The sequence below is a fragment of the Ranitomeya imitator genome, chromosome 10, assembly GCF_032444005.1.
Source record: "Ranitomeya imitator isolate aRanImi1 chromosome 10, aRanImi1.pri, whole genome shotgun sequence".
In the NCBI taxonomy this organism is placed as follows: domain Eukaryota; kingdom Metazoa; phylum Chordata; class Amphibia; order Anura; family Dendrobatidae; genus Ranitomeya; species Ranitomeya imitator.
The window spans coordinates 130117191-130132194 of NC_091291.1; the positions used below are offsets into that span (position 1 = coordinate 130117191).

Below are 15004 nucleotides of genomic sequence, written 5' to 3' on the forward strand. Positions count from 1 at the left end.
GAAGAGATGCTTTACAGGGAGGAATGGGGAGAGGTAAGTATGTATTTATTTTTTAAATCATTGAGCACGTGGTGGCCATAATACTGCAGGACTTTGGTGCTGGTTTATACTCCTATAGGGGTGCATTATACTTCTATACGGCTGCATGATACTACTATAGGTCTGAATAATACTACTTACTAATATGGGGCTCCAATAAACTCCTATGGGGCTGTATTATGCTCCTATGGGGCTGCATTAAACTCCTATGGGGCTTCATTATGCTCTATAGGGCTGAATTATATTCTATGAGGGTGCATTAAACTCCTGCATTATACTACTGTGGAGGAATATGGTGTGCATTATACTATGGGGTGTTTATTATACTGTATGGAGCACTATGGGGTGCATTATAATATATGGAAGACTATGGGATGTATTATACTATATGGAACACTATGGGGTATTATACTGTATGGGGGACTACGGGATGTATTATACTGTATGGAGCACTATGGGGTTCATTATACTATATGGAGGACTATGGGATGTATTATACTATATGGAGCACTATAGGGTGCATTATACTGTATGGAGCACTATGGGGTTTGCATTATACTATATGGAGGACTATGGGATGTATTATACTATATGGAGCACTATGGGGTGCATTATACTGTATGGAGCACTATGGGGTTCATTATACTATATGGAGGACTATGGGATGTATTATACTATATGGAGCACTATGGGGTGCATTATACTGTATGGAGAACTATGGGGTGCATTATACTATATGGAGGACTATGGGATATATTATACTATATGGAGCACTATGGGGTGCATTATACTATATGGAGTACTATGGGGTGTATTATACTATATGGAGCACTATGGGGTGTATTATACTGTATGGAAGACTACGGGATGTATTATACTATGTGGAGCACTACGAGGTGCATTATACTGTATGGAAGACTATTGGATGTATTATACTGTATGGAGGACTATGGGGTGCATTATACTGTATGGAGGACTATGGGATGTATTATACTATATGGAGCACTATGGGGTGCATTATACTGTATGGAGCACTATGGGGTGTATTATACTATATGGAGGACTATGGGAAGTGTATAATACTATATGGAGGACTATGGGGTGCATTATACTGTATGGAGGACTATGGGATGCATTATACTGTATGGAGCACTGTGGGGTGTATTATACTGTGTGGAGGACTATGGGATGTATTATACTATATGGAGGCTATGGGGTGTACATTATACTATATGGAGGACTATGCGGTGTGTTATACTAAGCAAGACAAATGCTGCCTATTCATTGGGTGATTGGATTGTTTATGCCAAAACAGAAATCCTTGTTGTCGGCAGCACATCATTCGCTATAAGCTGCAGATGTGCTGCTGATAACATGATGCTGTATGGGGACAGATTGATCTACTAGTGGCCGTTCTGTGCCCGTAATTGTTCCTCAGCTGATGTAAAGAGAACAGCGAGAAAGAGTCGAATGACTTCAATATTATTGATCACGCTGAAGTCAGCATATGTAAATACAACTGAAATGTTTCTGTGTGATGGAGCAATATGTGAGCATTTGGGGCCCCACTTTGTCTAACACCGTCCCTGAATACACACTATCAGGATTCAGCTCCGCTAGTGGCTTTGAACGGTCACCACGTAACCACAAGTGTGTGATTTGCATACACGTGGTCACATGCCGACTAGACGTGCGCAGCCTTGCTCACTGTAAGTGTATTGAGCGAGACTGGATACGTCTAGTCGGAATGTGGCCAGCAGTAGTGTGCAAATCACAATCTTGCGGTCCTTTGACCGTGCACTCCTGGGGCTGGCACCATAGAATCCTCACAGTGTGCATTGTGTGGCTTCAAACTTGTAGCTTATGATTGGACAACCCCATCAATCGTTTCCTGAAGGTGTTTTGAAGATTTTAAAAAAAAAAAACATTTTGGATGAGTTTTTGAACCCTGAAGCATTTTTTCTTGCAACCTTTTGATTGGTCAGTGTCACCAAAAACTCACCAAAAGCTCATCGTGTGAACGTAACCTTATTCAATGCTTAACATAATATATCACCATATGGTCCCATGATCAGCTTTTTTGAGTTTTTTTCGATATTGCAGATTTTCTGCTGGATTTCTGCACCCATTATGTAAGACGGGTTACTTGCATAAAATAGACCACCCTAGACCACCATGAATAATATTCAGTATTAACCCTTTCATCACCCTAGATCACAAGAGATACCAGATACCAATGTCAACCATTCTCTCCCTGAACCACCCTACGTAAAAAAAAAGCACATCTGCATTCAGAAAGTTGGTAAAGTGGGCATAAATTTTGTATGTTTGTAGCATGAGAACTATCCTATTTGGAAACCCATCGTTCGAGTGTATAAATCGGACGAACACTATCCAATTTTTTTTATCGTATAGCACACTGACCCATCTGTTTGTGAAAAAAAAAAAATCACACCGTGCTACAACTTGATTCTGAAATCTGATGAGACTGACCCATTCATGTCTATGGGTGTGAGGAAAAAATAAAATCAGATGCCGTACGGAGTCACATTATAGCATCCAATTTTTACAGCTACATTGCAATAACACAATATAGGAAAATGTAAACGATCGACGGCTTCTACTGTAATAATGGCATACGGTTGACAAGTGAAAAAAAAAAAATTGTCCAACTTTTCTGGACAATTTTTTATACTGCCTTAGTCTGAATTTTCCCCCGAATTATAGTCTCATGCTTACGAATGTGCAGCTTATAAAATGCCCATTTAAACGTCACATCTGTATATAGAAAAAGTCCCAGGAGGTGCTGAGATGTTGAGATGGGGCTGACATTTCTCTGGGCTTTCTACATCCTGGCTGATACTTGCAGAACAATGATAGTAAGTGCTGGCTCCGGATAACATTACTGTGCACATGGGAAGTCATACAGGTATGCAGAATTAATAACTAATAAATAATATCAATAATGACAACAATCTATGCACCATGACATGTGTGCTTACCTCTGCACTGAGGTCTGGCAGCTGGTCCTTCTGTTTAAGTATCTACCCCAGTGATACATACTAGTCCTTACTAGTCACAATCCAACTCTTCCTCCAGCTTTCTTGCTCCATGTCTGGTCCCATACTAAAGTCCCTCTACTCATGGTCCTGGCTGCTTCTCCTCTCCCTGTCATTTCCTACAAATCTGATGACAGGACTTTTCTCCCTTCTCTCCTCCTCCCTCCTCTGTCCCATGAGCTGCTAGCCCCTCTCCCTCCCTGTCCCTTACATCCATACACTCATTCCCTGCTCTTCATTATCACATTGCATGATGCATCCTTGGTTTATTTTATTCTACTGATAGAGTCTTGAATTGATCTTCTCTATAGCTAAACTAAGGATACACTTAACACAGCATCCATTATTCAGAACATCTGTAATAACAGTCCTGCTGCACCAATCTACCTGCAGCTTCTCCATCCTGCACTGAATTTGCCAGAGCAGATTTTTTTTTTTTTTTTTTCATTGAATGATTTGCTTTTTTTATTTCCATGAAGGTAACTACATAAAATCTACCTTCGGATTTACATAAATTCACAGCTGAAATATGATTGAAAACAGGAATAGTGTTCTGCAAAATGATAAACTCTGCTTTACTATAGCTGCATTAACTGCCCTATATCAGTGTTGCATTAATTTGCATATTAATCATTATTATCCATCTGCATTAATTGCATAATTATGAGTCTTATTCTTATGCATTAATTTGCCTATTAATCAGTCCTATACATTAATTGCAGTCTTATTCCTATACATTAATTACAGTCTTATTCCTATACATTAATTGCCTAATATTGAGTCTTATTGCTATGCATTAATTGCATTATGATCAGTCTCATTCCTATGGATTAATTGCATAATTATCAGTCTTATTCCAATACATTAATGGCATAAATATCAGTATTATTTCTATGCATTAATTGCATAATAATCAGTCTTATTGCTATCCATTAATTGCTTAATAATCAGTCTTAGGGTATGTGCACACGTATCTGTGAGTGCTGCGGATTTTTCCGCAGCGGATTTGATAAATCCGCAGTGCAAAACCGCTGCGTTTTTTTTCCTGCGGATTTATCGCGGTTTCTATAGCGGATTCCGCTGCGGGTTTACACCTGCAGTTTTCTATTGGAGCAGGTGTAAACCCGCAGCAGAATCCGCACAAAGAATTGACTTGCTGTGGAATGCAAACCGCTGCGTTTCCGTGCGGTTTTTTCCGCAGCATGTGCACTGCAGATTTCGTTTCCCATAGGTTTACATTATACTGTAAACGCATGGGAAACCGCTGCAGACCCGCAGCAAAATCCGCAGCAAAATCCGCAGCATGTGCACATACCCTTATTCCAATGCACTAATTGCATAAGTATCAGTCGTATTGCTATGCATTAATTGCTTAATAATTAGTCTTATTCCTATGCATTAATTGCATAATAATCAGTCTTATTCCTATGCATTAATTGCTTAATAATTAGTCTTATTCCTATGCATTAATTGCATAATAATCAGTCTTATTCCTATGCATTAATTGCTTAATAATCAGTCTTATTCCTATGCATTAATTGCATAATAATCAGTCTTATTCTTATGCATTAATTGCATAATAATCAGTCTTATTCCTATGCATTAATTGCATAATAATCAGTCTTAGGCTTCTTTCACACTAGCGTCGGAATCTCCCCGTCGCAATGCGTCGGGGAGAGATTCCGACGCTAGCGTTTGCTGCATTGCACAATGGAGGCAGCGGATGCATTTTTCCGGCGCATCCGCTGCCCCATTGTAAGGTGCGGGGAGGTGGGGGCAGAGTTCCGGCCGCGCATGCGCGGTCGGAAAAAGCGGTCCGTCGGGAGAAAAAAAGTTACATGTAGGGTTTTTTTCTCCCGACGGTCCGCCAAAGCACGACGCATTCGTCGCAAGACGGATGCGAAGTGTGCAAATCCGTCGCAAATGCGTCGTCAATAGAAGTGTATGGGGAAAAAACGCATCCTGCAAGCACTTTTGCAGGATGCGTTTTTTCTGCAAAACGACGCATTGTGACGGATTTACAAAAAACGCTAGTGTGAAAGTACCCTTATTCTTATGCATTAATTGCATAATAATCAGTCTTATTCCTATGCATTAATTGCATAATAATCAGTCTTATTATTCTTATGCATTAATTGCATAATAATCAGTCTTATTCCTATGCATTAAATGCTTAATAATCAGTCTTATTCCTATGCATTAATTGCTTAATAATCAGTCTTATTCTTATGCATTAATTGCTTAATAATCAGTCTTATTCCTATGCATTAATTGCATAATAATCAGTCTTATTCTTATGCATTAATTGCTTAATAATCAGTCTTATTCCTATGCATTAATTGCCCAATAATCTTTTTTTTTTTGCTGCAAGTGAATAAGCCAGCATGTATCTCTTTTGTTTGTAAATAGATTGGCAGATATTTGTAAATAGAGTATTGCAGACAGAAGAAGCTCATGATTCCGCTTTTGTAGGGACCCATGGATTGGCACAGACAGTGCAGCACTTCATGCACAGACCTGGTGCTGCCTGCATTGAAGTTGCTGCATTGTACAGTGATGGAGAGTATCTCCTACTCTCACACAGAAGACCCTGCAGACAGGGGCAGAGGCAGGGCTTAGGACTCTCCTCCCCCATTAAAACTGCAGAGATGAGAAGTCAGCAGTAGTGTATCTGCACATGGGAAGCAGTCCAGGGATAGAGAGAGGAGGACAGGAGAGAAGAGGGGCCAAGGTGGGGGGGACACACAGACACCCTGCACTGTACCCACACCGCCAGGTAAGCGGGCAAGCTGCTGGGCACCTAATGTCTGGGCCACCTGAGTGCATGCAGTTTGCACATTTATTATCCACATTAGTGTGAGGTTGGGGGTTTATATATTTTATATTGCACTTTGTAGTTATTTGTATTTATTATGAAGGTTCTAAAGCATCGGAATGTGACTCCAGTCTTTGCCACTTAGGGCTGGCGCTGCTTTATCCCTTACACAAGGACATGATGGGTATTCATTTTATGGCACACTCTTCTTATTTCCTTCAGGTTGATCATCACGGCTCTTCCATAGCATTTCGTTTGTCAACCACTTTACTCCCCTGATAGAAAATGCCCCTGGGACCCCCGTGGGAAAGAGAATTATTCCCTTCTATACGTCAGTCATGGCTCGTCGTGACCCTGGGTAAGTGGCACAGTTGCTTTTAATAATATGAATAATTGACTAAATTACTATACTGCTTAGCAACATTGTCTACCCAGGATAATAGGAAAGTTACTTTCTGGATTCTATGTATAACTCTTCTTGTATCTAAAGTGTATCCGAATCCTATAGATGGGGACTGCAGGGGGACTGCAGGAATTAGAACACTACAGGAGGGTGCGGTGTGCGTTACACGGATCGTGTGGATAGAATGCAGGTCTGACATTTTTTATGCCCGGCTTGCAATATTCTGTGCAAATCTGGGACATTTTAAAGGGAGAGGAGAAAAAAAAAATCACAAAGAGAGCAGATTATTTGTGCCAATGACTCAGCAGTGAGATCCAAAAGCTGAAGGCTGAGTCAGCAACAGGCCAATTTTGTCACTTGTCATAGGAGTCCGTTACCTGCTGACTGTCCCCAGCTCCGTCCGTCCCTAAATGTGGCAGATGCAAATCCGTCTGCTTGGTGCACTGAGGGCTATCCGATGTAGAAAACATTATTAGGTGAAAATGTATTCAGATCCCATAAATTAACTATTACCTGGCCTTTCACACTGATATATTTTACCCCAAAAGTGTTCAGTGCCTTAACATTTACCAGCTCATAAAAAGTGACCTTGGGTTTATTCCCCAATCCTGGGAAATGGAAAATTGATGACTATCCATTAAAATGGGCCAAAATGGACAAGGCCCCTTTTGTCCAAGGGTCTTCTATTGTACGTCTTTGAGGCAGGCATTAAAGACAATAAATATCCATCCTCCGTCTTTTCGACTTTTGTGGCTGTTTAGTTTTCTGTGTTTTGATACAATCGCACTTTATAGATGATATTTAGGAAACTCCACATTTTCCACGGTGTGAAATAAAATAATGATGTGATTAATCTTTGCAAATCATTTCCAGACTTTAAGTACATGATCATGATTTTTAGTAAAAGTGAAAAAAAACAACAACTTTTTTTTCACTAATTTGTTTTGGCCATTGCAAAAAATAATTCCTGGGTCCGCGCTGTGTCTCTACCGCTGCTCCGGTGATTGTGCACTGGCTGCAGCGGTGAAAAGTGCTGCAGTTAATCTTATTGCTGTTCTGGTGCTAGGTAAGCCAGTGATTGGCTGCAGCGCTTTTAATATGATGTCACCACTGCAGCCTGTACACTAGGGAGATGTATCACTCGGCATGAGATGATTCTATTATTTTTACCATGTCCACAACTAATTAGTAAGAAAAAGATGAAAGTGTAAGACCCTAATAACTAATGAGTTGTCAGTACATGAAAGTAGTGTATCTCTGCACAGACGCAGTTGTAAAATAATAGCTTGTAAAATGGCACTGCGATGGGGAACGCCAGAGCATTGACTTACTACATAATGTGTAATTGAACCATGGACCATGGGCAGACATATCATTGGTGCAACCTAGGCAGCTGCAAAGGGGCCCAAGAGATAAGGGGGCTATTTGCATGTTCGAATATGTGGAATTGTGCATTATGAGGAGCTATTGGTTTGCAAGGAGCCCATATATTGTTGTATCACAGGGGCCCTTTTCTGTCCAGTGCCGTGGACCACCAGTAAAGTACTGATTGGTCTTTGCCTTGCTCTGTAGTGTTATGCTAATGTGCACCATGTTATGTTATGCATATGCACATGTGCCGTTTAATCACATTTTATTGCAGGCACTGCATCTTTCATGTGCACTTATTATTTTTGCATGCATGGTGATTTTAAGGTTGTTATACATTTATTGACCCTTGGCCAAGCAAGTGGGGTCACAGGTCATATTTGTAGATGCAGTAGCATTCTACTACAAAGGCTCCATTGTACTGGTTGGACCAAGACATATAAGTCTTAAGCGCTCAATAGGTGAGGTAGATTTTCTAAGGCCAGTCTCACACGTCCAGATAATTCCAGTACCGGAAAAATCGGTACCGGAATTATCCGTGTCTGTGTGCTTACGTTGAACATCAGTGTGGCACACGTGCGGCAGCTGTGTGCTGCCCGTGTGCCGACTGAGGACCACATGGACCGTGTAGCAGACAGCGCTAGAGTTATGCGCTGTCCCCTGTGTGCGGTGCTGAAGCCGGTATTCATCCCTTCTTCCCAGCAGCGTTCGCTGGAAAGAAGGAATGAATAATCTTTTTTTTTTAATTTATTTTTGTTTTTAAAATAAAGTTGCCGGTAATCTGCCCCATCCCACCCCCTGTGCGCCCCCGCTGGCATTAAAATACTTACCCAGCTCCCTCAGCGCTGACATCCTCTCAGCGTCGCTGCTTGTCCTGTATGAGCGGCTCCTGCATGGGACACGGACAGCACACGGACAACATCCGTGTGCGGTACGTGTTTTACATAGACCCATTGACTTTAATGGGTCCGTGTGATCCGTGCGCTCCCACTAACACTGACATGTCTCCGTGTTTTCCAAACGGACACACGGTCCGTGAAAACATGCTGACATGTGCAGAGACACATTGATTTTTATTTGTCTACGTGAGTCAGTGTCTCTGGTATGTGAGGAAACTGTCACCTCACATACCGGAGCCACTGACGTGTGAAACCGGCCTAAGCTAAAGTTCTAAGTGGTATCACGGGCCACAATCATTGGTACAGCGGGAAACAGATAGCAGACAGGAGAACATTAGCAGAGGTACTGAAAGCTGCAGGCAGACTGGAGATATCCTGGAAGCAACAGGCAGATGCATAGTAGAGGTCCTGGAAGACCAATGACAGATAGATGGGGTCCTGGAAGCCACAGGCAGACTGGAGATGTCTGGGAAACTACAGACAAGTAGGAGAGGTAGGGAAAATCACAGGCTGACAGGTAACTGAGGAACTGGAAGCTGCAGTCAGCCAGGAGACGTCCTGGAGACCTCAGACAGGGAATTCTGCACTGACAAACTAAAAGTCTTAATTACAAGACACACTGGTGTGTGTGTGTCTTGGGAGGCCTTATGTCGGACTATGAAGTTGAACATACGGCAGCACGCCAGGTTACTTGCAAAGCCCGACGTGGAGCACAAGAAAGTTTCGTGGACTAGGGTATTAGGGAGCAGAGCCCAGACCTGGGACAGATGTGCAACAATAAGGAGGCATCTTAGCGTGCCAACTGCCTGTTGGTTCAGTGGTCAAAGAGTGGTACAGTGAGCTAGAGCCTGCAGCAAGTAGAGTTTCCCGAACTTAGACACAACTGTTATGAGTTAGGAGAAATGAGGAAGATGTGTGGTTGAAGCCTTTCTTGTTAAATGGAGTAGAGACCCTTGGATCCAACGGCATGTGTATGCATTACCTACAGTCTGTATGGTGCACTGCACATGCTTTAATGTTCTGACTTAGGTAAGAGAACTGAGACACTGACCATGCCAGTCTGCTAAATCCTGTAACTACCGTATTTGCCGGTAGTTACATTTTGCACTGTGCTAAGAGACTGTTCCTGTTACTGCTGGTAACTACCAAGTTCTTTGCTTTAACATTTATGTATTACTGCCCTGCTCTGTGTCTCAAGTTTGATGTGTAGCAACCGAGCTCTGTGTCTATATTCTGTTTAATAACCGTCATATTATGATCAACTTTGAAGAGCGACAGCCAAACTCTGACCTAGTCTCTAGTGTATAGTCACTAAGCTTTGTGCCTTATGCTGTTGTTCTAGTGCAAAACATTGTACCTCAACTCTGATGTGTAACCATCAAGCTCTGTTCCTCAACTATGATGAGTAATTATCATGCTCTGTTCCTAAAATATCATGTGTAACTATCAAGCTCTGTGCCTCAACTATGATGAGTAACCATCAAGCTCTGTTCCTAAAATATGATGAGTAACCATCAAGCTCTGTGCTGCAAATCTGATGTGTAACCATCAAGCTCTGTGCCACACCTGTGATGTATAACCATCAAGCTCTGTGCCGCACCTCTGATGTGTAACCATCAAGCTCTGTACCTCAACTCTGATTTCTAACCATCAAGCTCTGTGCCTCAACTCTGATGTGTAACCATCAAGCTCTGTTCCTCAAATAGGATGTGTAACCATCAAGCTCTGTGCCTCAACTTTGATGTGTAACCATCAAGCTCGGTGCCGCAATTCTGATGTGTAACCATCAAGCTCTGTTTCTCAAATAGGATGTGCAACCATTAAACTCTGTGCCTCAACTTTGATGTGTAACCATCAAGCTCTGTGCCTCAACTCTGATGTGTAACCATCAAGCTCTGTGCCTCAACTCTGATGTGTAACCATCAAGCTCTGTGCCTCAACTCTGATGTGTAACCATCAATCTCTGTTTCTCAAATAGGATGTGCAACCATCAAACTCTGTTCATCAACTATGATGTGTCACCATCAAGCTCTGTTCCTCAAATAGGATAAGTAACCATCAAGCTCTGTGCCTCAACTATGATGTGTAAACATCAACTCTATGCCTCAGCTATGATGTGTAACCATCATGCTCTGTGCCTCAACTATGATGTGTAAACATCAACTCTATGCCTCAGCTATGATGTGTAACCATCATGCTCTGTGCCTCAACTCTGATGTGTAACCATCAAGCTCTGTGCCTCAACTCTGATGTGTAACCATCAGGCTCTGTGCCTCAACAATGATATCTAACAATTAAGCTCTGTTCCTCAACTCTGATGTGTAATCATCAAGCTGTGTGCCTGAACAATGATGTGTATCCATCAAGCTCTGTACCTCACCTATGATGTGTATCCATCAAGCTCTGTTCCTCATCTCTGATGTGTAACCATCAAGCTCTGTGCCTCTACAATGATATCTAACCATCAAGCTCTGTTCCTCAACTCTGATGTGTAACCATCAAGCTCTGTGCCACAATTCTGATGTCTAACAATCAAGCTCTGTGCCTCAACTTGGATGTGTAACTACCAAGTTGTTTGCCTTTATTGTGTTGTGCAGCCACCAAGCTTTGTAGCTGAATGGGACTCTCATTCTCGATGTCATTGTTTGTCCCAATGGCCGGACACTGAGCGGCCATACAGTTATCACCTATCCATTGGTTAGGTTTTAAAAATATTTACTGGGAAATCTGAGTCAGTGGGTTCCTAACTGTTTATAGCCTTAAGAGTACGACGCCGTGCCCCAACCACCACCGTCGTAGCGAGAGTGCCCCAGCAGGGCAGGCGATCTGGTGCTTCACAGCGCCCATGGTGCAATGGTGTGTCCCCATAACAGTCTGAGAGCTTGGTGAGTTTCTTTTCATCCTTTCACTTGGTGTTGGTGCTGTGCAACGTTCATTGTTGCTGTGGTTCTGTGCCTGTGCGGTGGTGTGACCTCGAGTAATGGAGACTGTCGCTGGAGCGGTGGGTGATGCACGGCGCTACCCCCTTAGGATACGCTAACACTGGCGTGGATTCTCGGGCCGATTAAGCTAATGACAATTGTCATCTGAGCGTGATCCGAATCTTGGGCACCAGATGATTGCAGCACAGGTGCTGAGAAGACGGAGAACTTAATTTCTCCGTCTTCTCCACTGACTCTGACATCCGAGTGCAGTCTGATGCTTCACACAGACCCATAGACTTGTATGGGCGATCGTGATCGCAGCCACAATGCTGAGATTGTTTTCTCGTGCGAATCAGTGTGAGAAAATAATCACATTTCTGCATTGCCTGATTTTTGGATGTGCGGTCCATGTCTTTTTCTGCAGCATTGGTATATTGCAAGGGAAATAATGTTATTTGTGGTTGGGAATTAATAGATTCTCATTCATTAACAAAGGGCATCTGGTCGGTAAGGTAAAATACTACAGCAAAATGCAATGCAAATGCTCCACATGCACACTACCTATACAAACTAAAATGCAGTTCATGGCACGTTCTATATATACAGGGGCTTCTTACTAAATTAGAATATCATCAGAGAGTGAATTTATTGCAGTTCACCAATAGAAAGAGTGAAACTCTTATATTACATAGAGTCAATATTTCATGTGTTTATTCCTGTTAATGTCGATGATTATGGCTCACAGCCAAAGAAAACACAAAAGTCATTATCTCAGTAAATTAGAATAATTAACAAAAAACACCTGTAAAGGCTGATTTCATTAGACTCCTACAGATATATAAATCATCATTGTATGACTTTGTGTCATTGGTATTAAAAAATGCCTCTTATCTACAATTTATTGACTTATGTATTCGACTTATTGACTAATGTTTAGCTACTTGGCTGCATTGTATCACCGAATGTCCATAGAAATCTATGAGCCCGTCACATGCTGTCCCTCCAATTTTATACAGGACACCAGTTCCCCTAGAAGATGAACTACTTGGTGACCGATGGATTGGCTATTCTTCTGTAATCAAGGTCTGTAAGGACTATGTGCTGCTGTATAGGTTCTGCGTACGTATATGAAGACTCATTTTTAAAGTTCATCTCAATGAGTTTATGAAATAATAAACAATGATTTACTAAGAGTGAATGGTGGGGAAAATGAAGGGAAAGGAAGTTCTGGTACCTATTGTTCTGGCAGAATACTGATAGCGAAGAACTGCCAATTTAAAAAAAAAAACGTGGAAAATCAGGACAGTTCCTGGACCTATTGTACTGGTATGTGCATGCTTTTCTATAGGTTTTGCATGATGGGAAAGGTACTCTTACCAAGTTCTATTGGTGGTCCATTCTGTGTTTTTGACTTCCATGAAGTTGAGCATCAGTTGTCAGACAGCTGGCAGGACAAAGAGGTTTTTGTACATAATGTTCATTGCCCGGCAGCTTATAAGTTATGTATCAGTCATTTTTTTTGCATGGGCTTCTATGGTGGAAGGAATAGGAGATTGCAAATACTACAGTGGGACTTTCAAGGGCAAAAGTAAAACCCTTCTGGAAGGAGCAGTGTCCTTGAAACGGACTGAATGTTGTGCACAAGGTGACGCGACTCGTGCTACTATATATCAAAGGGAATTAGAAACTGTAAACGTAGGCTGCTAAAGAGAATATCAAAGGGGTTTGGATCCAAGAAGCCGGTCCTTGAATAACGTTGTGCAAGAATTTTAAATGAGGGTCAGTCCTTCTGTACCTTGCCCAAAGAGAACCGTGATTGATGGGATTCAGTTGGAGATGGGATGTTCTTTTTTGCAATTTTAGATAGCACAGAGAATACTCTGCATAACAGGGATGTGAGCGAAGGGTCAGCGCAAGAACAAAACGGGGGGCGGCGGAACTAGAATGGTGCTTAATTTCTGAGACGTTAAATAGAAGTTTTAAAGGATACAACATAAGCTGGAAGTGGAAACAAGAGAGTGTATCCTGTGATATCCATTGCTCTGTATCAAGAGAAAATACAGTTATATGAAAAAGTTTGTGCACCCCTATTAATCTTAAGCATAATGTTTTATAAAAATTGTTTTTTTTTGCAACAACTATTTCAGTTTCATATATCTAATAACTGTTGGACACAGTAATGTTTCTGCCTTGAAATGAGGTTTATTGTACTAACAGAAAATGTGCAATCTGCATTCAAACAAAATTTGACAGGTGCATAAGTATGGGCACCCCACCAGAAAAGTGACATTAATAGTTAGTAGATGCTCGTTTTGCAAAAAATAACAGCCTCTAGTCGCTTCCTGTAGCTTTTAATGAGTTCCTGGATCCTGGATGAAGGTATTTTTGACCATTCCTCTTTACAAAACAATTCCAGTTCAGTTAAGTTTGATGGTCGCCGAGCATGGACAGCCCTCTTCAAATTATCCCACAGATGTTCAATGATATTCAGGTCTGGGGACTGGGATGGCCATTCCAGAACAGTGTAATTGTTCCTCTGCATGAATTCCTGAGTAGATTTGGAGCGGTGTTTTGGATCATTGTCTTGCTGAAAGATCCATCCCCTGCGTAACTTCAACTTTGTCACTGATTCATGAACATTTTTCAGGTGACTTTTCAGGATAAGTCATTGTGTGTAAACAGAAAGAATAACACTATTTCTAGCCATTCTATGACTTGTATCCTGCATTTTTCCCCTTTAGAGTTAGAGTCCAGCTGCTTTGATGTATCTCATACTGTTGTGAATTCTGCTTTTGGGCTCCCTCCAGTGGTTGTAAATGATAATGCAGTTGTCCCTGGGCTGCAGTCTTGCACAGGTGTATCTACTGATTACAATTCTGACTGGGGTATTTAGGTTTGCTAGACCCATTACTCCTGGCCAGTTGTCAATGTTTCTTGTGAAGTGTTGGATCACTTTCTGGCTTCTCCTGCTTAGCTGTTAATTCAGCAAAGATAAGTGTCCTGTGGCACACATGCAGTGTGCTTATTTTCAGTGCTGTTCGTTTGTTTTTCTATTTGTCCAGCTTAGACTGTGTCAGTGTTTTCTCAGTCTGGTTGGATTTTCTGGCGTTGCAGATATACGCTCCACATCTTTAGTTAGATGGTGGAGTTTATTTTTGTATTTTCTGCTGTGGATATTTTGGAAGGATTTTAATGCTGACCGCTTAGTGTCCTGTCCTATTCTTTCCTATTTAGCTAGAAGTGGCCTCCTTTGCTAAATCCTGTTTTCTGCCTGAGTTTGTCTTTTCCTCTACTACTCACAGTCATTATTTGTGGGGGGCTGCCTATCCTTTGGGGTTCTGCTCTGAGGCAAGATAGTTTTCCTATTTCCATCTTTAGGGGTATTTAGTTCTCCGGCTGTGTCGAGGTGTCTAGGTTTTGTTAGGCACACCCCACGGCTACTTCTAGTTGCGGTGATAAGATCAAGGTTTGCGGTCAGCATAGTTACCACCTACTCC

At 41.8% G+C, this 15004-nt stretch overlaps 1 protein-coding gene across 2 annotated transcripts in view; it reads left to right on the forward strand.

The window, feature by feature from the left end:
- Positions 1 to 5627: 5627 nt before the first annotated feature.
- The window catches only part of SCN4B (sodium voltage-gated channel beta subunit 4), a 45607-nt gene continuing 36230 nt past the window's right edge, over positions 5628 to 15004 (forward strand). Inside the window, exons 1-2 of one of the 2 annotated variants that reach the window (XM_069741300.1) lie at positions 5628 to 5874; positions 6136 to 6271. In XM_069741300.1, coding sequence (XP_069597401.1) covers positions 6199 to 6271 — 73 coding nt within the window. In that variant the 5' untranslated portion in view covers positions 5628 to 5874; positions 6136 to 6198. The remainder of the gene's footprint in view (positions 5875 to 6135; positions 6272 to 15004) is intronic. The other variant, XR_011315457.1, reaches the window with a different exon arrangement.